This window comes from Stegodyphus dumicola, chromosome 11, assembly GCF_044657685.1.
Source record: "Stegodyphus dumicola isolate Sdum_Otavi_A_Nest chromosome 11, ASM4465768v1".
Taxonomy (NCBI): Eukaryota; Metazoa; Arthropoda; class Arachnida; order Araneae; family Eresidae; genus Stegodyphus; species Stegodyphus dumicola.
The window spans coordinates 122,688,274-122,714,006 of record NC_140778.1 but is presented as its reverse complement, the minus strand read 5'-3'; the positions used below and the strand labels follow the sequence as shown (position 1 = coordinate 122,714,006).

At 35.7% G+C, this 25,733-nt stretch overlaps 1 protein-coding gene across 2 annotated transcripts in view; it reads right to left on the bottom strand.

Annotated features, from left to right (window-relative positions):
- Nucleotides 1-232: 232 nt before the first annotated feature.
- The window catches only part of LOC118192196 (carcinine transporter-like), a 57,723-nt gene continuing 32,222 nt past the window's right edge, over nt 233-25,733 (bottom strand). For both annotated transcript variants that reach the window (XM_035363101.2, XM_035363102.2), the window contains exons 5-11: nt 24,959-25,127; nt 18,886-19,018; nt 17,520-17,632; nt 14,272-14,486; nt 7,982-8,163; nt 6,529-6,692; nt 233-1,164 (exon numbers count right to left, since the gene is read on the bottom strand). In XM_035363101.2, the coding sequence (XP_035218992.1) occupies nt 975-1,164; nt 6,529-6,692; nt 7,982-8,163; nt 14,272-14,486; nt 17,520-17,632; nt 18,886-19,018; nt 24,959-25,127 (1,166 nt within the window). In that variant the 3' untranslated portion in view covers nt 233-974. The remainder of the gene's footprint in view (nt 1,165-6,528; nt 6,693-7,981; nt 8,164-14,271; nt 14,487-17,519; nt 17,633-18,885; nt 19,019-24,958; nt 25,128-25,733) is intronic.

Below are 25,733 nucleotides of genomic sequence, written 5' to 3'. Positions count from 1 at the left end.
GTTGTTCTAAAGTTGAAAGCGCTAAATAAAAATTGTACTACAGTCCACTTGCAAAGATGTATTTTTATGTTTATTAATTGCCACTATACCACACCGACACTATATATTTACAAACATCCCTGCCTTCTCCGGGATTCGAGGCCGGTCCCTTCGGCCCCCACGGCAGCCAGCGGCGCTAACCACTATACCGGTTAGGTGGCTGTACTTGAATTCTGAAAAGAAATTACGTATAAAAAGACTAAAATGTTTTTATTGGAGATTCAGTTTACACATCTTCTTCCAATACAAATTGCTTTCGAAGATTTGTACAGTGTGAAACAGGAAAATGGTTACACGTTTGAATTACAATATCGAAGGAAATAGTGAATGGTATACTAAACTTCATACTCCATTTGAAATAAGTCACGTGATTGAACTTTGATTAGCGAAAATGGAGCTGAACATAGCAGCAGTAAGATAAGTGCAGCATGAGTGAGTGCATATCAGAATAACTGCAAGTCCTGAGATAGAGCAGAATAGATTTTAATAGAACATTGTTACCGTCGATTACTAAAAAAATAGGAAAACGACTACTTTCAAAAACATACTTTTAGAAAAATATTAAAAAAAAAAAAAAAAAAGGTTTCTTGAGTAGTATCGACGCAGCAATATCATTAAGAATTATGGTTCCAAACAGCAAGCAATTCAGGCAATGAACAGCAAGCAATTCAGGCAATTCAGGCAATGAAGTGAGCGTGGGTGATTTTGTTATATACTGCTCTTCAGGCTAGAAAACTTGAGTTTCCAGTTATACTATCTGTTCTCCTTGTTTATTACATGATACAAACAATAATTCAACAAGTTTCCATAAAAGTCTGTATGTCCTCTGATTTGTGCTACTTTTCCAAAGTCTTTCTCTAAATGTATGTCAAGCGACAGTTCATCATAGTCTGTCCAAGTTTTGGTAAACATTGTCTTAATACTTGAACTCTTTATCATGTAGAAATTGTTGCGGGAGGAATATCTGTAACAGATGAAGCAGAATTTCGCTTAACTAATAACACGGGTGGATCTTTCACTGGTATATGCTCCGAGAAATGTTTCATTGAATTGGAGAGATCTGCAGCTGATAGCATAGCTGGTGTCCAGGTTGATTGTTCGGCTTCTTGATCTGGATCACAAGTCCTATAAAACAATTTTCATATATAAGAAAATATTCTCGTTTTCTTCTTCTTAATACGCCACAGTATGAGCGTTAGCTAAATTTACGTATAAGGAAATTAAATTACCGCATTTGCCGGCGTATATGACTCACCCATTTTTTAAACACATTTTTGAAGGCTAAAACTTATGATAATGAGTTTACAGTATTTTAAATATAAAGTATTACAAATACAAAGCAATATTTTCTGCAAATACCCAATCGATTAGAGACTTTAATCTTCTTCGTAAAAACCCAGACACTTCATTTTTAATACCTTCTGTTCTGTGAGAACGAGGCTTATTCCCATACTAGTATGGCAGGTTTCTTCACTGATTTCTACGTAACTGTACTATTCACGCACTCCGAAAGGAAACAAGAAAAAAAAATTGCATAATTCCGAATAGAGGAAACTTCCAGAAATGAATGTAATCAAAAACTGAGTATCGACGTATAAGACGCACCCCGTTTTTCAGACCTATTTTCAAAGAAAAAAAAAGTGCGTCTTATACGCCGGCAAATACGGTAACTAAATTTTTAAACTAAAAGCTATACTATTTCAATATTGCATAATGTTTAAAAAAGTGTTATGAATTTAAAATTACAGCTTTTATCAATATATGGAATAATTATCCACACTGTTCTGCTTATGGTTGGTGCTTTTGTCTTGTTGTGATCCTGTATTTTCCATCATCTAATTTTTAGGAGCCAAAATTTCCAAATTTATTTTGAAAAATATTACGTGTTACTTACTTAAAAACTATTATGTCAAAATAACTGCAATATCTTCGTCGCTGTCAAATTATTTTATTTTTGGTAGGGAAGATCCAATTTAGAACGCTATAAAATTTACAAACAATCTGATATTGATAAATTCGTCAAATTACAGAGACTTACAATTCCAGAGCTGGCCATCTGGCTAGAATGAATTAAGATCGCTGCTGCAAAAAAATCTTTCTGGCAAATCCCATGGGACCTCGGAGCAGACCCCCGCTAAGTTGGATTGATTGTGTCGAGAAACATCTTAATATTTTAAAGGTTAAAAACTGCAAAATAGTTGCCACAAAAGTAGAGATGCCTGGAGAAGGTTATTGGAGAAGGCCAGGACCCACCCAGGGCTGTCGAGCCATTGAAGAAGAAGACCGAGCTGTGCGAGGAATTAAATGTTTCATGTACTGGAAAATTCTGCAATAAGTACCCAAATAACATGTAATGTAAGTAACCTGTAAGACTATTATGTTTGTAAATATTTGTATCTAAAAAATTAATCAGAATGTATCTGCATGTATCTATATGCAACTGCAAGTATATGTAACCTAAGGTTAAGCAGTGTAGGTAAAATTAAGTAATATGTGAAGCAGGCGTGCCTGACTATGTATGTATATAAAAATAATGTAACGCAAGGCACATGTAATATTGGCATATGTAACTGTACATGCAAACTGTATTTATATGCAATCTACAAGTAATGTAGTTATATTTATTGAAATGTACAGCTAAAAACTGTAACTGTACACAAAAGTAATCCAACGCAATGTAAGATTAATGTAATTCAGGTAATGCATATGCATTGTATGCCGGAAATGAGAGACAAAGTCAGTATGTAACTCTGTAAATCACGTTATCCATAGAATATGTTAACCAGCAAACAAGAATGTAATACTAAATATTAACAGCCCTTGTATGGCCATGTAATTGCTCTTTTGAAAGACTCAAGGTTCAACTCTAGATATTGGTGGACGTGGCGCTACACCAATTAACCGACGGTAAAGGGGTGGTGCCCACGTCCCCCGTCGCATGTCGCATGTCCTCAGCACATTCAGCTTCTAATTAAAAAATGCCATGTTTAAGTTTTGGACAAAGAATGGTTGATAGATATATCGAAGAAATTTTTCATTTTAGGTGCTTAAAAAGCATTGGCGTGTTACATGCAGAGTAAAATACTACTATAAAGGATGATTCTAAATTGTTTTTACAAATTAAAAGGGGTGATAGTACTCATCCAGATGAGCAATAATTACCATAGAACATAGGGTCGCATTCCACTCTGAGAGGCAGAAAAGAGGAATTTTAGAATTACAACCTGAACTTACAACAGTGTTGGAAGAGCGAATGAGCGAGACCAAAAGTTGCGTCAGTTTAGTGAAAAACTCACAGAAAGTGCACAAAACGGATAAAACCAAAAACTTGATCTTCGAGTGTTCATTCGAGCTCAGAATTTGATGGGAAAACACTCAAATGCACATCTTTGGTTCGCAAGGTCTCAACCTCGCAAACGATTGTAACAAGTTAATTATCTAATTAACAGCTGAATATTATCAACTAACTCCAACTCAAGGTACGTTTGATATTATCAACGGAGCAGTTTTTTTCCCCTTCGCCATCTTCTATCCTGTTTTCCTGGCCTTACTGTGCTGTGCTCATTCTACTTGAAGCGCCGTTCTATGAGACACGAAGTTCTCACAGCTGGAACGCAGCATGAACTGTTGTAGTTGATAATATTCAGCCCTTGATTAGATAATTAACTTGCTGCAATCGTTTGCGAGGTTGAGACCTTGCGAACCAAAGATGTGCCTTTGAGTGTTTGCCATCACAGTCTGAGCTCGAATTAACACTCTAACGTCAAGTTTTCGGTTTTATCCGTTTTGTGCACTCTCTGTGAGTTTTTCACTAAACTGATTGCGCAACTTTTGGTCTCGTTCATTCGCTTTCCGACATTGTTGTAATGTTGTAATGTTGTAACAACATGTTGTAAGTTGAGGTTGGAATTCTAATATTCTTCTTTTCTGCCTCTCAGAGTGGAATGCGAACCTATGTTCTATGGTAATTATTGCTCATCTGAATGAGTACTATCACCCCTCTTAATTTGTAAAAACAATTTAGAATCGCCCTGTATATGCAATGCATTATACATCTGGTCCAGAAATGTCCTCTATCGCCCTATATTTTCGCAACTTCTGGTCATAGACATATACGTCCACTTACAAAAATGTTTTAAAGGATGCCAATATTCGTGCTTTCCACTTCAAAATTAAAGGGAAATAAATTCTAAAAATTAAGAAATCTAACTTTTTATATGCTTTTCTAGGTCTTACATTTATATTTAGGAAGTTTTGTGTTCATGATAAAAATTAAAATGGAAAATGTTTGATTTCCATACCTCAAAAACTGGCAAAGATTTTAGTTTTAAAATTGGAAATTATAATCAGGGGCCATATACAAATTGGAAAGGAAAATGTTTGCATTTGTAAGTAACGAAAAACAAAATATCAGCTTTGAGAAAAGATTTGAATGGTCATAAAACAGTGACTGGCATTTCCATGTAGACTGATGTGAAAATTATTGATCAATTTTTTTTTCCAAAAGAAGATGTTATTCACAGAAACTTACAGAATTCGCGTGCTAGAAAATAATACGGGGCTTCAGTATTGGCACCTACCCAGTTCGCAACCTGATTTTTATAAATTAAAAAATATTTCTCATTTAATGGATTTTTCTAGTTATTAAATTATGATTCTAAAGTAATAAAACTGCGCGAGAATATTAGTTACATATTTTTAGCTTTTGAAAACTTATAAATTACTTCTGTGAAAATTCTTTCTGCATACCAAATGTAACAAAATTATAAATCCGACCACATACTTCCGTAAGAGACACGAGCATTGGAGGTGCATAAACTCGGTCTTTAAAAATCGCCTAAAGAAAGAAACAGCATGGTGTTAAATTCGGCGAACGGGGTGGCCAGGGGAGAAGGTTGTTGTCTGCTGTTGCACCCCGTCCAATCAACGTTGGTGAAGAACACGATTAAGAAGCTCTCATACATTCCTTTGTAAATGGGGCGGAGCACCGTCCAGTTTCAAAATGTAATCATCACAAGTGGTATTCAACTAGGATTTTTCCAAGGTGGATTTATATTTGAATAGAGTTAATAATACATGCACATAAATAACAGACTTGTTGCATTTCCATTTGTGTTAATATCTGTGTTGTACGCAATTTCTGTTTCATTAAAAATGAGAAAACTTTCACATAGTATTTTATTTAAAATAAAACATTTTTAATGATCGCACAGCGAAGGGCACACGTTAAACTATCGGCGAGCGCCATGATGCCCGCGAACATAGGGTTGGGAACCCCTGAACTAGGGTAACAATCAGGTTTCCACCATACCTAGAATTGAGACACCGATCACAGTTTCTTGTTCGAAGATAAATGGGCTGTGAACGTTCTCGCGAGACACCGCACAAAAACTGTGCACTTATACCTGAATTAAGTGCACTTATATCTGAATTAAGTGCACTTATATCTGAATTAAGTGCTTATATGGGTAAAAAGATATGATGCACAAAAACTGTGCACCATATCTTTTTACCCATATAAGCACGAAACTCACGCCTACACTGAAACCACAGGTGTGGAACCCTCAAAACGGAGTACACAGAAAGCCTTTCCCTGTTACTGGTATATTCACAAAGCCTACAGACCTTTTATTCTACGGTATGCCCTCAATGGATGAAACATCTGCTTTGGAGGTCATATTTAAAATGGAGACTTATCGCCTTATAGACTAGGTAATTAACGACAAACATACCTTGTGGGCTTTCAGTAAAGCGAGGAGAAATAGCGTTTATTTCATTCGATAATTTTTATTTTATGAATGAAAGCTAAGGGGAATTGTGTGGAATTTTTCGGTACACCACACTTATATACAAATAGCAAAGGCAATGAAGCGAAAGTCGTCAAGCACAAGATTCTGTAACCATACGCTTCCTGTTTAAACCAATTGGAGCAAACAGAAGAAAAAACGGTCTGTAGGTTTTGTGAATATGCCTGTTACTGCGCCATCTTGGAAACTGACAGTAAGCATTACAAGCAAAACTGCGCAGTAAGCATTACAAGCAAACAGCAGGTAGCATATGAGAAATTTGTCCAGTTGCCTAAGTTTACTGTTTAGTTTTACACGGTTAAGATAATACATCGATTTATTATTAATTTTTAAAACCGTACCATTCATTTATAAACACCCTGTATATCTACATTAAAAAAAACTTGATGTTTATTCTAAATTAATTTATAAATTTTAAACGATAATATTACCTCACCGTTAATCAGATAAATTTGTAATTATTTATATTTTTAATTTTGTTAAAATATTCCTTGTAATTTTGCAACAAAGCTTGTATGACAGGGAAGGGTTGTGTTTTACCCACATTTGAGCTTTTATGTTTACTACTTTTCTAAAATATGTGCATACGGTATATTTTCGGTGAATAAGTAACAGCCTTATGAAACATGAATATTTAAAGTCATACACGAAAGTTAATAAACAAAAGAAACTGTTAACTTACGTTGCACATGAGCAAAACTTGAAATCTCTTTCGAAATTCTCCGCGTCAGCCACAGTCTGCGGAAGTTTCTTGTTCAACGTCTCGGGTAGAAAAGATGCGCCCACTCCAGAAATCATGCTTATCATTGCAAAGATCAGGAATGGTATGTATGTCCCATACTTAGCCTGCAAAAGGAAAACATGCATTTCACGATCAACTGAAACTCACCTTAATTAAATTCAAAAGACTGAGAATTGCGCGGGACATTAGAAAAAGAACAGTATGTGTTTTATTCTAGAAATATCTTTTTACCCATATGAGCTTCTTTAAAAACGGAATGTATCTTAGAATCGAATTGTTTCGAGTATTTAAGCACTTTCATTTGGCACTTTGAATTTCCACCCTTTGGCTTCAATTTGCTTTTGAATATTTCCGCACATTAAAGTATGTTATTGATGTTTCTGATGATGATATATTAGTATTATGGACAATGAAGACATCGCAGACTCTAATATTGATTAACACGTGGGTAATCAATCAATGGATCAGGAGATCAGATTCTGATATAGATTCGGGTGGGATGATAAATTATATACATACTGATAACTAGGTGCTATTATGTTTAGTAAACCAAATTCTAATATAATAATAGTGTTTTTTATAAATGCGAATACGTAATAAAATATGTGTAAGATATTTTAACAGCTCGCGTAACTGGGATGTCACGAGAACCTCAAGTAATATAGATACTCTTTAGAACTAAGCAATTTTAAATAAACGTATTGTTCTTGTAATCTAAGCTAATTGTTAAGTAAATGTTTTTGTAAATTTTATGAACTTTATACTATTCTACGTTTAATAGACGACGTCTCTAATTATGCAGACGATGGACAAAATAAATATGAACACCGATATATAAAATTGGTCATAATTCGACCCCATTTGGGACCATATAACGATGTTGCACAGGCTGTATGTGAATATTCTGCAAGCAAACATCATTATGTTTGACCTGCTTTACTTGCAAGAATCATGGGAGGTCGTCTCGTTGGAATCTCAGCGACAAGAATAGCTTGGGGATGTTGCAAAAGTACACATAGTTTATAAACATTTAAAAAAAATGGCAAAATTTCATTTTCAAAACAAATTAACGGACGATATTGGAAGATAATCTTCAAGGATAGAAGGATAATGAAGCGAATGATGATCGAAAGTGTCCCAAATAACTATCGAGATGAACATGTATCTCTAAAACCGCATATCCTTCAGAACTGTTCAGGACACTGTATGCTGTAAACATTCGTGGAGTAGCGTCTATTCCAAAACCATTAGTGATACCGTATAATGCTTTGAAGGAAGAGCGTGGTGTCACAGAACTTAAAGACTGAATAGAACAAAAAAAGGTTATTTAAAATAGTCAGTGCATCAGTCGGAAGATAAGACCAGTATAAATTTACTCTTTTAGTGCTCTTACCAGGTAGACTATGTAGGGCACAATCAGCGTCGATCCAGTGCCAATGGTGCAGCTCATACCTATGCCGACCGCTCTAAGTGAGGTGGGAAACAACTCGGGACTTTGTTGATACAGGGTCATGAAAGCGGCGCTGGTGCCAGCTTTTGCAAGTAGGGATGCCACAATTCCCACTATCTCATATTCTGTGGGGGAAAAAAATTTTTTTTTTTCATTTTGAATAATATCATAATTCTTTGAGTTACATGTTGAATTCGGACACAACTCTGAACGTTAAGTACATTAATACCTGTAAAAGGTAAACCGAAAGTTATTTTGAATTTTACAAATAAAGGCAAAAACAACAGATGTTTCTTTGCGTTATAATGACAGATCAGTATAATTATTTTAAAAAAGGTAAATAGTTATATGACAGATCTATATGTAAGGATTTTAAGTTTTACTAGCGTTTATTTTATTTTAACATTTTACTGTCCCCTCTTATTTTCCACTTCTGGCCAGAGTAAACGCGGTTTAGTATGTAATTCTCTAAGTATTTAAGTTATGGCTTTTAGCCAAGAAAAAGTTAGAGAGTGAGACTTCTCGCCACCTTACTTCAAACGCGCTTTTCAGTCAGTTGCTGTCCGCCTTTAAGACCAGAGGTTTAGTCCTCTTGATATTGAAGACGTATTGTAGTTTTGCCCGCATTCTGTGTACTGCATACGTAAAGATATAAAAGGCCAATCTTAGTGTTACTAGTCTTTGTGAAGCATTTGAGTTTAGTTCTTACTTAATTTAGTTAGATTGTTCTTAATTTTTACGTTTCAGACCATAAGTGCTGGTCTTTGTATCCCGAAGTGCGAGAACAGCTGTAAAATGTACAGAATAAAAGGTAGTTAAACCCTTCCCCCTTGTGTTGTATCTTCTACACTTTCAAGAATATAGCTTTTAATAAACTCTATTCTTACTCAAGACTCCAGCATGTTTGCCAAAGCAATTAGAAGAAATAATAGTCCTGGATATGTCTCTGAAGTCCTAGGAAGGTTTATGCAGCAAGAAAAGAGAATTGCAAGAAAACAGCATAGCAAGAAAAGAGCTGTCAAACATATTATTTTGTAAGCTACAGTAGATGATACATTTCGACCTCCGAAACTATTGGAGGTATGCATAGAAATCATATAAGTCCTAACGTATATGATTATAATATATATATAATGTATGTAGTGTTACGTTATTTTCTTCATTCAAGTTTGTACGGGGTTCGTAGATTTGGAGTTAATAACGACGACACTTGATGAAGTATCGAAACACACTTTATTTACCAATATTTTCAGGACAGCTCCAAAATCACTTTTTCAGTCGACGAACTGTTATAAATACGCTGACACGTTCAGCGATACAGCCTTCACACTGTCAGGCAATAACGGTGGAGACAGCTTCACCGCAAAGCACCAGAGTACAGCTTCCGACTCTGTTTGGTCGTTCTAGGAAATCAACGTACTCTCGAGACTCTCCACGCGATACACTCGACGATACACAAGAGAATAGCTCTCGACTCAGAACAGTCTAAGACAAAACTCTACGATGCACTAATTCGCGATGCACTAAAAGACTCTCTCGATGCACTCGACGACCCCCTCGGCGCTAGATTTCGAGACAGTCGCTCAATCACTGACTATCAGCTCGCTAGACAAGGCACACACACTGACTGCGGACCAGCAGGGTTTATATAGCTTTCGGCTTGTGTTCGAGAACATTCTGGGCTAAACCAGTAAGAATTCGTTCCAAATGGTTCTCCATCCGTCCATAGTATATCGCCAATTTTGTCGCTTCCCTTGCTATTTTATGGCAACCCTAAAACTGCTTTGCAGGGAAGACATCTTAGCGCGCCTGTACATTTCGTAACAATAGTATATAACGTATATAATGCACTTGCCTGCCCCGATGGCGTAATGGCAAACTGCACATTCAGTTGATCAATGCTGAACGAATTTCGCATAGCGCGCATGCCCAGAAGAGAATTTGGCGCAATTATGGCTTTGGTATGATTTTAAAAGAAGATAAATACGGTGTGTGGTTGATATTCTGTTGTTCGGAGTTTTAAAACTTGTTAGGTTGTAAGTTGCTTCATTACTTATAGTGTAAATATCGATTGTAAAATAAGCAAATTTTCGTTTAAGAATGATTAGAAAATAGGAAACATGATAGGATATTATTAGTTGAATCTTTATTGATCATACTTCTGAGGAATAAAAGCAATTGCGTATTTACCAAACGTTCCATTCGTATATACTTCAACAAATTAAAGAATAAATTCAGTTTAAATTCTTTAATTAAAGTCAAGGAAATTATTATAAATAACTGATACTAAATATAATGTTTATGAACAAAATAAACCAAAATGAAATGAAACAGAAGCAGATGCATTGAGCACAAACAAATTTCGGTAGTCGATAAAATCAGTCGATAAAATCTACATGATGAACAGGCTTGTGTAGGGTTGCTTATGCTTAGTCGCCAGCATTTCCTCCCACGCCAACGGTAGACCATTGAGCACGCGCAGTAAGCGAAACTCGTTAACATTGATCAACTCAATGTGCGGTTTGCCATTACTCGCCCCGATGGATGGATTCAAATGAGAAATAAAATACTAATAGACGATCCTGTTCCTGTGTCTGCTGCATTCCAGTCTTAACTATCTCCAGTAGTGTAACCTTTGACAACTCATTCTAACGTAAAGTTAAACATTAATCGCTGCCTCTGAGGTGTCCAGACTAATCTATATCTTCCTGATGCTGAAATATATTATCTTACAGCAATGGTTAGCATATTTTTTGAGACATACCGAAGATTCTATATTCTTCAAATGACGGGTCTATTATACACTGGTTATCATAAATTAAGGAAAACTCACAAAAATAACTCCCTCAAAAATAAGCCAAACCGTGTAAAATTTGAATATGTTGCCAAGTAAGAGTAGCTGAGTAAAACTCCAATATGCAAATTAGTGGCGCTGCACTCCGAATACGTAATCTGCGAGGAGCATAAAAGTCCATGTTTGAGAGCAAGCCCACATATTTCACTGTATAGTGACATCAGAAATCTGAGATAGCCGATTCGTAACAATGATCTCCAGGCATCATTTGCCTGCAGAACTACGATAGAAAGCCATTGGGAGACTAGACGTAGGACAAAGTCAAACAGAAGTGGCCAGATGGCTAAATGAGAGTCCTTCTGTGGTTCATAGACTTTGGAGGCAATTTCAAATCACAGATTCGGCACCTAGGAGGTTCAGCCAAGGACGGCCAAATGCTACGACGAGCGCCGACGACCGATATTTGACATTATGTGCACGCAGGAATAGAAACGCTACTCCGACTCTTCTTAGATCCTCCCTTGCTGCAGCCACCGGAAGGTTGATGTGCATAGAAGGCTTCACAAAGGTGGTCTGTATGCGAGGCGAACAACCATTTGCGTGCTGCTCACGTCACGCCATAGGAGGGACCGTTTTCAGTGGACACGACAACATGTCCACTGGACGCCTGATCAATGGAGGGCTGTTCTCTTTACGGATGAGTCCAGGTTTAGTCTAGAAAGCGATAGTAGGCGTTGTTTGATATGGAGAGAACCTGGAACACGTTATCATCTGTCAAACATCCGTGAAAGAGATGCATACGGAAGAGGCAGTGTCTGTGTTTTCGTTGCATCTCTTTGGGTGCACGCACAGACCTCCATGTTTTTCCAAGGGGAACCGTGAATGCTCATGTTTATAGAGATGACATCCTTGATGCTTATGTGCGCCCATATGCCGGGGCAATAGGTGATGCTTTCCTGTTACAGGACCACAATGCAAGACCACACAGGGCTCGCATCGTATATGATTATTTTCAACAGGAAAACAATTATGCGCATGGAGTGGCCAGCTCGATCACCGGAATTGAATCCTATCGAGCACGTTTGGGATGCTTTAGGGAAACGTCTAGCTGCTCTCGATCCGCCCTCTTAGACCCTTGCCGTGTTTGCAATTGCTTTGCAAGGGCAATTGCTCTCGCTTCCTGTGGAACTGATAGACGCATAATTGAAAGCATCACACATCGCTGAATGTGCTGTATTGCTTCTAGAGGCGATTATATTTCATATAGAAGTTACTTTTACTATAGCAAACTGACATCTTCGATTTGTTCATTTTATACATGTGCTAATTTCTATACTACCATAATTGTCTGGTAATTTTTTTTTATGTTATTTGATACCTTACTATGTGTTGTATATTGTGGGTAAGTTTCATAAAATTTTACATGTAACATTTTCAGTAATCGTGATTTTTGTGATTTTTCCTTAATTTGTGATAACCAGTGTATTTGCAAGCGTATCTTCCTCTTGAATTTCGCGTGATCTCTACAAATATTTCGGGTTTGTTTCTTTATATATCAGGTTATATATGTGAATCTGGTATGATTTTCAGAAGGGTATTATGGAAGAAAAATACCGTGGGTTATTCAAGCCAATAAGATTAGTTTGTTAAATGAGAGAGATTTCTCTACTTAAAAGGAGAAATGTATTTCTCGAGTACTTTTTAAGGGAAAATGGTTCATACTTGGCTTACACAAAAAATAAACTATGAAGACACGCAACAGAATTTCTTGCGAAGACGCTTTTTAAGTATTTTCTGTACAGACCTTGAATTGTTAAGAAAAAAATCTGATGTGTACACCACATGACTTCCTTGTACGAAACGTTAAATTATACACATTTTTTCTTGCATTTCATTTAAACTTATTGGGATTGAATTAAATCTAGTTCGTCGATAGCGCATAAGCTACAATAGAATAAATGCACTCTTTAAAATTCACTATATTTGTTTATCATAGTGACTCTCTGGCGCTAGATTCATTTAAAAGCCAGCGTTACATTTGATTCATTTTATAACTCAGAATGCAGGAAATTTATATCATCTGAAGAATTATATAATCGTTGCCACATGTTCTATTCAAATACCATAATAAATCTAAAACGATCTCTACGAAGGCATGCCAAGAAGGCGCGAGAAATACGTTATATACTCCCCCTTTTAAAGGGCGATTGGGGTTTTTTTAGGGTACCCGATCGCCAAATCCTGGGTGTGGAGAGTCATCATCCACCACCCTTTTAGTTCCACTGTAGAGACATTAGGTATTCTGGAAGCAGGATAGATGAAAAATAAGCCACGGACCTCTGGAATACGCGCCCAGCGCGCAGACCACCACACTACGAAGGCATGCTAAGAAGGCGGGAGAAATACCTTATAAACTAAAAAAATAAAAAGATCAAGGTTACGGGTTAAAAAAACCTACAATCTGACAGCTTAGATAGCCATACAACCGATAGATCGCCAGAGCTTAGATAGTGTTTAAAATTAAAATTAATGTATCTAAAGTTACCTCATTGCTCCATGTTGGTGACTTTGGGTTGACCCCGAGTGACCCTCAATATAAAGATCACTAGCGACCAACAAGTTTAATGTGCATCTGTGTACTCGGTTGGACTTTAGTAAAATGCCGTCGGTGACCTATTGAGTATAAATTTCTGTCAACTTGAAGGTAACTTGCGACCAGCGACCTTGATTATTATGTTTGGTTCATTTTGTTGCCAACAGCATTTACAAGCTACAAGTGGTCTGTCACTGGAGCTCAATTCATAAGTTAAAAGCATAGGGCGATTGAAAGAATGAAACAAATTGATGAGCATCTGTGTTGGTCACTGGACACCAGTTGACTGTAACTTTCTAACCATAAATCAACGGTGTGCCGTAGGATAGTAAATTTAGATTTTAAAATTAAGGGCGATTGAAAGAATGAAACAAATTGATGAGCATCTGTGTTGCTCACTGGACACTTAACCAGTTCACTGTGGTGACCTATTGAGTATAAATTTCTGTCAACTTGAAGGTAACTTGCGACCAACGGCCTTGATTGTTATGTTTGGTTCATTTTGTTGCCAACAGCATTTACAGGCTACAAGTTGTCTGTCACTAGAGCTCAAGTCATAAGTTAAAAGCATAGGGCGAATGAAAGAATGAAACAAATTGTTGAGCATCTGTGTTGGTCACTGGACACTTAACCAGGTCACTCTAACTTTCTAACCATAAATCAACGGTGTGCTGGAGGATAGTAAATTTAGATTTTAAAATTAAATCATCTTTAAAATGAATTGTTTGAATTTTTATCGGGATTTATATTTTAAAGTCACATTTTCTTGGCTTGCGTTCGGAGAACTGTCTCGTTATTTGAAGGAAAAAAAAAAAAAAAAAAAAAAAAAAAAAAAAAACAACTTACCTGGAGGGAAAAAAACCGGAAGGAGACAGGCTACAGAAGACAATCCAAATGCGCAAACTGAGCACCATCTTCTACCAATACGTTCCATGAACAGCCACGTGCTTAAGTGTGCAGGTATTTCTACTAAGGACACCAGGAAGAAATTCAAGAATTCGCTACCTGCCAGGTTTTTTACATTCATCTGGAGCCCATAATAAGGAATAGAATCTCCTACCCTATGGGAAGAAAATAAAGAAAGTGTCAGGTATGGGTTCAAAGAAGGACTGGACTGCTAATCTAAAACAGGCGTTGACAATCTTTTCTGGCTGCGGGTCAAAATCAGCCAAACGGTGTGTATTAAGAAGAAGTTTCGGGTCAGTGGGATTTTCATTTTAGAATAGTCTGTTTTGGTGAACAATGAGATAAATTTTATTGAGAAAATAATTACAGTATGCTTTAAACTACAAACATAAAAATTATTATTAGAATTCTAATTATTATAAAAACAAATATACTTGAATGAACTTTATTTTCGTCTTTGATATCAATAGCTTTCTTGATGCTGAATTTGGGAGGACAACTTAGTCACGTCTGGCTTATAATTAGTCGTCTTAAGATAGTACAAACATCAGTACAAGCATCTGAATTTTTAGTAGTTAGGCTGCTCCTAATTTTATGGGTGAAAATATTTGTTCGCATTTACAAGTTGAATCCAATGCAGACAAAACGGTAAAACCAGTGTTTTGGAATTATGGGTTACGAATCGGCGTTGCCAAATGTATCGATTTCTGCTTGAAATTGCGATACAAGTTTTAAAAATCCATGTTCATTATAGCAAATTTGTAATCAAACAAAAAATGTTATTGTCAGCCTATTTCTCGCCCTTTCGAACGTAAAGTCTCGAAACGGGATTTTGCGTCATCCACTATAAATGGCGAGTCACTTTTCAAATTGTTGCCATCAAAAATATACATATGTAGACAGAGGTAAAACAGTAAGAAATTTAGAACCAAAAGCACACAGGCATGAAAGAAATGAAATTAAAAACCAGTACAATCCCTAAATCTTCCAATAAAAAATATAAAAGAACCCAATTATCTCGGTGTTTCTAAACCAGAAGAAATCTCCAAAACAACAGAAATACACAAAAATACATATAATAGGAAAAAATTACAATTAAAACAACTGAACGTTATCAAGAGGCGGTAGATTATATTCAATTGCACCCCTCCTCTTAGGAAAACTACCACGTTTCTGTTTATCCAAAATTAGCTGATGAATCATTTTAAATTATTTAATTTTAATAGCACACCCGAAAATTTCTAATGTATCCTCTACACAGTTGGCTTCCTTTCACATGAAATAAAAATACACAAAAACAAATTTAAGTGAAATAAATTCAATGCCTATCAATGCCTATTGTGTCGCCAGTAACGCCAAACAGGCAACCAAACTTTTTCCTTTTGAATTACTGTCCTTTGTTCTTCCAATAGTAAGCTCAAAATTTTTCTTCTCTGTTAATTATTAATATATTTTGTAAATTATTACCTTTTAATTTGAATTTTAATATTAGTAAATGGTATATATTTCAGTTTTACTTTATTAGGCATTGAATTTGTTGAATTTAAATTTGTTTTTGTGTATTTTAATTTCTTTTGAAAGGAAAGCGACTGTGTAGAGGAGGCATTCGGAGTTTTTCAGAAGAATTATTATAATTAAATAATTTAAAATGGTTTATCAGCTAATTTTGGATGAATAGAAACATGGTAGTTTTCCTACAAGGGAGGTGTTCATTTGAATCTGATAACGTTGATAACGTTTAATCAGGTTTAAATAGCATTCCCTTTCCTATTTTATGTATTTCTGTGGTTTTCCAGATTTCTTCTGGTTTAAAAACACTGATTTGATGTTTTTTTTAATATTTTTATTGGAAGATTAAGGGATTTCACTAATTTTAAATTTAATTTCTTTCATGTCTTTGTGCTTTTGGTTCTAAATTTCATACTATTTTATGTATAATTGATTAATATTTCAGCAGCGTATTGCGCAGAAATAATATTGGAATATTTTTGTTTTAAAAAAATTGTGTTACTGCATTATACTCGTATATGTGTGTGTATAAAATTTATAAATAGATTGAGGATTGGGTAAGAGTTGTAATGGATTTTAGGAATCGCGATACTTAATTGTGGATTCACATTCTCATTCACACATCATTATGGGTGCAATACACACCTCATAATTTTGTATAGCTCAGTACATCTTTAGGTTAGCCGAAACATAACCGCCGAAACATGACGCGTCTTATCAAAAACAAGGCGAAGTAAAAAAAGGGGAAAGAAGTAATTACGCATTTAGAAAAATGAGATAGTTGAAAAGTGTCTTGATCTGTGATTAGATAAGAGCTATCCGTATTGCAGGATTACGTAAGAAAGTATGGTGTGTGGTGTATTTAATTATGGCAAAGCACACTAGGGCTATCTGCCTAAGGGGAGGGATGCCTTTCGTGGAGGACTTTCTAAGGGAAACTGGCTCGTATACACGTTACACATGGGGAAAACCACGAAAACACCCATGCAGCCAGCCCGTTCGCGGGATTCGAACCTCGGACCGAACTACCAGTGTTCAGCGACATTACCGCTCTGCCGCTGGTGGGGCCCCGTAAGAAAGTATGAAAAGGCTTAATTTTGAACTGGCTTAATCGGTACAGGAAAATTAGTAAAAAAACAATTCGTACTTTTGAAACAGAAAAGGGAAATAGAAGAATTAAAATGAAGACCTCAATAAAACCTTAATCCCCTAAAGTTAATCTATCCAAAATTTTGAGTTAGAATATTTGGTGTTTACGGTTAAAAATATCAGATTTGGGGTTAAAATATTTATTGGTTAGGGTTAAAAAGATCAGATTTGGGGTTAAAATATTTAATGGATCTTAAGGTTAGGATTAAAAGGATCCGAATAAAGAAAAAGGTGCGAAGATTGGAGTTTTTTAATCTTGAATCTACTTCAACACCCATGGAATTCAATGATTTCTAGTCAGTTCGAATCTTGCCAGCATATTCATGTTACAGGTCAAGACTTTCATAGGAAAATAGGCTTGCTATTTCTGATTTTCTTCCTTGGCGTAATGAATTGCTTTAATATTCAAAATCTTCTTTTCATACAAATTATTAAAACTATGAATACTGAATCAATGGATACGGGAACATAATTGTATATATTGGATTCAAGTGGATTTCTGGAGTTAAATAGTTTGCACAAGAACTTACCAGCACATGGTAACTAGGAGAAATCGTTTCCGAAGAGTCGGATATCTAAAGAAGTCCAGTGGCGAATGCTGGTCCTCTCCAATTTTTTGCTTTTTGATTTTCTCCCCAAGTTCCTAGATAAATAAAACATTAAAACATATTAAGAATAGTTTTTATATATCTATTGCAGTAACACCAGCAATAATGTTTTTTAGCCCAAAAGTAAGTCAGTCCCAAAGTGCTACTACACTCGAAACGCCATTTTGCATCGAATTACTAAAAGCGTGGAATCACTTTTCAGATTGTTGCCACCAAATATTTTCGTCCTGTATTATAGTTAATGAAATTAAAATAATAAAGAATCTGCATGACATAGTCCTCCACTCGTCACGTACAGTCATTGATAAGTAGTCTTCCACTCGAATATGGATCGAATTCGAACTCGAATCCGACCATTTGCATGTTCGATCAAAATGTTTTTGCATACTAAATTCCATCACGATCGCAAAAGCCGTTCTTGGTGCTTCGATTTTTTTGCAAAAGAGTGTATTTGCTAAGTACACATTCAAAACTTTAATTAGTGGTAGCTAGAGTAATTTTGATCACATGGCAAGAGTGTTGTAAGGTTTTAAGTATTTCATGACAAACTTTTTGGCGACTTATCTTTATGTCTGAAGTACAACAAGAACCTGAGAAGTGTGTAGAAGACCCTTTATTTAAAACTTAATAAGATGAACAGAAGGCAAACATGGTACTTACAAGTCTGTCAGCATTTATGGTGAGAAACGCAAAGCAGAAATTCAAATATAGAGCTAAATTTAAATAACTAATAAACAAAGACTCCCAGAGAAATTTAAAGTTGGCTCGATTTCACTAGTGTGAATTTAACAGTCTCAAAACCTAACTTAAATGCACACATTTGAATTCAAGTGTGAAAACGAAACGAGATAAATAACAGTAAAGATTCGAAAGATAAAACAACTGGTTATTTAAATTAAAGAAAATCTCACAGTTTATTTTTTCTTGCTAATTATGCTCTGATTTCTTTTCAATATTATTTTCGGCTATACGTGTTAAAAAATTTAAGTTTTATATATTTTTATTAAAATATCTCAGATGCTCAAAAGATTATAATATCCAAAAGTCTGCTTTATTTGTTTCATTTTTTAAAATGGAACCATAAGTTTACGATAAGTCATTCAAAAGATATTTATTATCGGTTTGAAACATCTTATAGAAGTAATCTTATAAAACAACAAATATATAACTATAACAAGCAATACAAAGTAATAAAATTATAAGTTAAAATTTTGAGTATTTAAAACTGAAGCTAGTTTTACATATTTGGCATTTCATATTTTGCAATAATTCGTAATATTTAACGAACCTGGATTTTCTGGTATAGTTCGGTTCCTTCGTGTGCTTGTTTTCCATTTATTTTGCTTATTTTCTTCATAGCTTCTGTTGCTTCTGCATATTTTTCTTGGGATATTAACCAACTGGGAGATTCAGGTATTAATCTGGAGTGAAGGAAATTTTAGTTAACACCTAATTATCCTAAAGGAATAACATTTCTAAAGTTTTGTAAAGAAAGAAATACCAAGATCTTTCCTATGTTAATCTGGTACCCCAAATTCTATTTCAGAAACTGAAAAATCTTAACTAAGATCTTTCTTATGTTAATTTAGCACCCTAAATTCTATTTTAGAAACTGAATATCTAAAATCTTTCTTATGTTAATCTGGCACATTTAATTCTATTTCAGAAATAGAAAATCTTAACTAAGATTTTTATGTTAATCTGGCACGCTGAATTCTATTTCAGACATTTAAAATCTTAAAGTATATATCACATAAGTATATAACGTACACCATTACGAATACAGAAAATATCCTAAATATTAAGCATTTAAAATTAAATTTGTAATTCTTCCTTTAAGCATTTGGTTTTAAAAATACATAACTTTGGCCAGATATTTATTTTTTTTAGCAACATGATTTTTAGCAGCATGATTATTAGCAACATGATTTAACATCAAAATAATATACAGTCTAAAACAGAATTTAATAATTTTTAATGCAATTTAAAAATGTTGTGTTATCTTTGGAACAAATGCTTAAGATTATAAGATTAATATAATAATGTACAGTGGCTCCCATTCGTAAAGCACGTAATGCAAATTACACTTTCCGAAAGCGTAGATGAATGAGTGGCTGAAAACTGACGCGGATGCAGATGGCGATACACAAATACCGTATATTACAGCCAATCACGATTAAGTGTCTAAACGTATACTAATTAAGCAGACTCTGAAGATGCCAGCAGTCTGAAGGATTTGAAGAGGTTCATTTAAATGCTGATGAGGAGTATTTATAATTTCTGCAGGATAATTTTTGATGATATTCGTGTTTCTATGGCTGAAAGAAAGCAAATGGTCGTATTCTTCGACATTAATCCCATTGAAAATCTTAACGATGCCCTCTCCCCTCCCCAGGGGTCGACGTAGAGAATTCTGTGAAGCTACTGGCCAGGATCTGTACCTAGGCAGTCTCGGCCACGGGGGTATAAAATTTATGAACTTGGTGGTTCTAAAGGCCCTGGGAAAGGTCACTTGCTGGCCAGCCCGAGGTCTGGCAAGTCCTGAGCGGTACGGCTCTAGTACCCGGGGCGTAGCGCCCCCGGTTCGCTGCGATGGGCAGCCCGAGGGACTGGCAGGTAGCAAATCAAACGACCAGTGCTGCCTGGGGAATACCAGGTGGTGCGCCGCTCTCCTGGAGAGGCAATAGCGGAGGTTGAACCTCTGTGACTTATCCTAAAGAGGGAGTGAACCCGTAATGTGGTCAAGAGACTTACTGCTGTTGTTGTTTACGATGCCCTCGAAGGTGTCGTGTCTGCACGTTTTTCAACAGTCTGTGACAGCTGGAAAATACCCTAATGGTAACTACTGGCATGCTGTCAGACGCATTGGAGCAGGATGATCAATTAAAGATGTAGCTTCCCCTCCCCTTGATTTTTAGGTAATTTCTTGAAGGTGAAAAGAATTCCAAACAAGTCAACAGTTGTCTAGAGACCTGTGTCGATTAAAGGGTCACTACCTCTTCTGAAGAATGGTATATCGCTATAATAGCTAAGCGAAATTGACGAGTGACCTCCACAAATTGTTACATTCACGGCTGCAGCGTCACTTGATAAGACAATATCTGTCAGCTCTTGTGTAGCGAGGGCTTTACAAGTTTTAAAGGGACTGTACTCTAGGGCTTCACGTAAAGGGACTGTACTCTAGAATACCAAATATTTGTGCTCTTCTAATTACCCAGTCTAGAGAGGCAAGATAAGTGGTGTCTTCAACATTTCAATTGGACGATGCAAAATTTGCCCAACGTCCTGTTTACGGTCCATTCCAGATTTTCTTGGAATCAGATGATAAGTGTCTGCACAGAACACGGGATCAGGCATTCAGAGGTGGTAGCATAATAGTGTGGGCAGCAAATTGGATGGGATGTCGCATCCAGTTGTACATCTTTAAACATTATCTATGATGGTTGTCCCTTATCAGTACGAATCTCTACAACCAGTTTTGTGACTATACGCTGTAGCAGTTTGCCTTGATTTCCTCCTTATGGACAATAATGCCTGGCCCTATCGAGCAAGCATCATTAACAAGTACCTGGAGAGTGAGAGCATTTCTCGTGTGGCGTGGCCGCCATATTCCCCAGACTTTAATCCTATTGAAAGTCTTTGAGATGCCCTCGAGCGTGCTATCTCTACCCGTTTACCTCCTCCAACAGATTCAGACAGTTGGAAACTACCCTAATGGATAAATGGCCAATGTTATAGTCTGTTCCTTTAAAACATACATTTCTAGGTTACCTCCCGCTTGATTTGACTTGTAATCACATGGGAACAATAGCTAGAGGAAAAAGGTCCGGTCCCTTATTGGTTTTTTTTCCCACATCATGCCCGTTTATTGTGTTTTGCTTCATGAAAATCTTGTTGTTTCTTCTCCTTGGATTCTTGAAATAATCCTTCTCCCTCTACACGTGCTTTAGTTGATTTAGTTAAAAAGGAGTTGAAAAGCTACAAATAAGTATATATTTCAAATCATGTTTAAAACTTTATCTCAGAATTTAAATTATGTGTTTTATTTGTATCTTCGTAATAAATATTGGTGTATTTTTGAAAATTATTTTCTTAAATTTGTGTTTTCAATATTTCAAATTTTGTTTTAATTAAAAACATTTAATATGAATATGTGTTCCTCTCTTTTCTTATATGAAGGATCCAATAGATTCGAGGAAATTTATGGCTCTTCCCACCTCTAGCACAATATTTCATGGATTTTCATCGCATTTTAATTATGTCACTCCTCGTTAAAGCTTGAGTCCCAGACTTGAATAATTTACCTCAGGGATTCCTAAACTTGCCCTCTGGAGTACCCCTTAATAAGTCTTTATAATTATCGAGTGCTCCTAATATCTCCTTTCAGAAACTGTCATTCTAACGACGATTTCCAGTATTCATGCAATGTATCTGACTATTGTATTATCTGAATTCTATAAATTAATAAACTTTATAACGAATAATGCCTGAAAAATGTAACCAATAAACTAATGTTGAGGCTGCTTTAAAGAAATGTTGTCGAAGGAGATTGACTTTAATTGCTTATCCATTTTCATATGATTATCACTTTGGATTTAACAACTTCCAAAGAACACAGATTAGTTTAAAACAAAATTCGCATTCAAACTGATTTGCGTGTCGCTGGGTAAAGATACAGAACTGCATAACTGATTTGATGATATCCTTAATACTGAATGCTATTTGGGTGGCTGCTATATTCTCAGTTCAACTGCGCTTTGGGTGTCCGCCGAAAACATTGAGGCAAAAACATCGCTTGCGAAAACGTCGCGGAGAAAACAACGCAAGGGGAAAACATCGAGGTAAAAAACATCGTGGGAGAAAATGAAGCAAACAGAAAACATCACAGTTCTAAAACATCGTGGTACAAAACATCGTCGTCGAAAATAAAGCGGATCAAAAACTTCGCAGTTTAATAACATCGTCATCGAAAATATCGTGGTAAAAATAAAGTGTCTACAAATCATCGCATGACGATAACATCGCAGGCGTGCATTTTTCAGGTTTTAATAATTGTAAAATTTAATAATTGTTTAAAAATTGTAAAAAATTCGCATAATGATTTGTGAGCGGAAGAAGGATAATTTTTTATTAACTAATAAATATTTGCTGAAAATGTAAAATGGAAACTTAAGCATAGAAAATGAATGCAACTTATAGCGCTTAACATTATTTTAAACTGACATCATTAACTAACAAAGGTCATTAATAAATTATTTTTTATAAAGTTTTACTGATAATTTTTCATGAAAAGTATAACCTAAGAAAGAATAGGAAAAGAGCGATAAGTAACAGCATGACCTAATCTATAAAAAAAAATTGCTACGTTAAGATTATTTTCTTCACTTTTGTTAATCTGATATTCTGACAATGAAAATTATTTCTTGTTTTGTTTAAATTTCTTGTTTTTCAAAAAATTGCTTTGCGCTCACAAATCATTATGCGAATATGTATTTAAAATTATTAAAGCCTGAAAAACCCATGTCTGCGATGTTATCGTCATGCGATGGTTTCTAGATACTTTATTTTTTACCACCATATTTTCGACGACGGAAATTTTAAACTGCGAAGTTTTTGAACCACTTTATTTTCGACGACGATATTTTGTACCACGATGTTTTTTTAGAACTGCAATGTTTTCTCTTTGCTTTATTTTCTCCCACGATTTTTTGTACCACGACGTTTTCGCCTTGCGTTGTTCTCTCCGCGATGTTTTCGGCTGTAACCGCGCTTTAAATGAACATAATTTTATGTGGTACGTCACGACAGAGCGAGGAAAAAGCGTGGCTACATACTAAGGAGTCGAGTAATATGACAAGCATGAGAGGGACTAATTACAACTAATTCCTTTGTGTTTCTACATATTTCGGTCAGTAATGGTCACACTGGGAACCTTGCCAGTTGCATTCCCTTCATTCAACAACATTTTTTAACTTGAATATAGCATTAATAATAATATTTTGTTATCTTTCGCTATTACTGATAAATTTTTGCATACCCCTGACTAAGCCTTCGCGTACTTCCAGGGATAAACGAGCCACAAAGTAAAACCGCTGATTTACATTAAGAAATCTTTAAATTATTAAGATTTCGACAAGCTGTATTATCCAGAAATATATTTAGTGTGTAAATTTATCTATACTCAGGGCAAGAGGAGTAAAAATCTTCATTTTTGGGGAGCTGAAAACTGAACCTTGATATGCAAGTTCTCTTAACACACAAGAATTTTCTTCATTAGGAGTCAGAAAAGAGCATGAACCTGTGAGTTATATTTATGCACTTTCTTTCAAATTTAAAATGCTGCCTTTGAGGCATTTCAGTTTGTAAGTATGTACTCTACAAGTATATTCATTTGTAAGTAAGATTGCAGAGTTTATTATTTTCCAGTACGCCGCCCAAACGGTATGGTGGCTGCGGGAGTCAAATGCGATACAACCCGGGTTCGAATCCAGGAGAAGGCATGGTTGTAACTGTCGGTCCTTTTCATAGTAGTAGTAGTAGGAGTAACGTCCCTTCACAGGAGGTCCCTTTATGCCCATTTGTTAGGTGCCTCCATAATAAAGTGACCATCACGTCTGGCAGCTGAAATCGGCTAAGAGCTCTCCATTGGATAAAAAAGAAAAACAAAATCGGTACTATTCAAGTCTGGGAAGAGAGATCACTCTTAGCACTCTGCGAAAATACGTAGACTCATCCATTAGAAGTATCACATAGAAGTAATCAAAAAAAAATTTTGATTTGGTTTACAGCAAAGCACGTGATGGCTATCTGCCTAAGAGAAGGGGATACCTTCGTGGAGGATTTTCTAAGGCGAACTGCCTTGCAACCAAGTTACACATACAGAAAATCAAGAAAAAGCCCATTTAGTTAATCCGCTCGCGGGGATTCGTGCCTCAGTCGAATTACCAATGGCTTTACCGCTCAGTGATTGGTCGGTCTAATTATTTCTCAATGGATTCAAGAATATGCTTTAATAACTGATTTAGTAATGTTGCATTAATTTACACCATTTGGTTTACTTTTTCCATTGCCTTTTATTTCTCGATAATATGCACAATAACAAGAAAAATGATAAAAGAACGAAAGCTTGAAAATAGAGAAATGAAATGAAAGACAGAGAAATGATTTTTCAGGGGAGAAGAGAAGACAAATTTTTATTGAGATAAAAGTGTAAAAGACCCGGATTTTTGAAATTCATATAGTGCAGATTACATTAGCAGATTAACTTCTTTACTTGATTTTAATCTCCCGTCCAGAATTATCTCTTACAGTCTCAATGCATTTATACAAAAATAAACTTATAATATATAACTATTTCTTACTTCCAGAGCAGAAGAAGTGATGCCGCTGTAGAGGATGTGACTATGCTTAAGTAAACCCAGTTCCTCGTTAGCCATGCAACTAAAGGCAGCATGCAAAGACCCACTGTCCACGACGTGATGGAGATTCCGTTTATCCGAGCCCGTATACGAGGATCTACGAGCTCCAGAACTAGGAAAATAAATTAATGAAAAAAATTAAATTTGTCAGCTGATCCTCTAATCTACATTCACACATGGCTTACGTACTTCAGTTGTCATAAACAGAGCTTCGTTGTCAAATAATGATACGGCATTAAACCATGAAATGAGATACGAAAGCCTCTTGGGAAGCAGTTCAATATTTTCAGTAGTTATACTAAGAAATAACGTCACATGACCTGAGCATTCACAGTGAAGTGCATATCACCATATTCTTCCATGACTAAGTGCTTTCGCTTGCGTCCGCGATAAACCTACTAAACAGCGACGCGATGAGTGAAAAGGTTGAAAAATAACGTACTTTTTGTTTTCCTCTAAGAAAAATTCAAACATCACAAACTACATGAACAGCAGATATTAGACTACGTCATTTGATTTAGCAATAAGACATTTCTATTAAAAGTTCTGATCTTTATGCCAATGCAGGTATAGGGTGTCCTACCAAAAGCACTACATTTAACGTGCCTACCCACAAAAAAGTGCTTTGTTTTTAGATAATGAAAATATTCTTGCATACATATGGTCCGATTTAAGTATGTAGAATTTGATTTTACCTGACTGTGCTCGTATTTTAGCA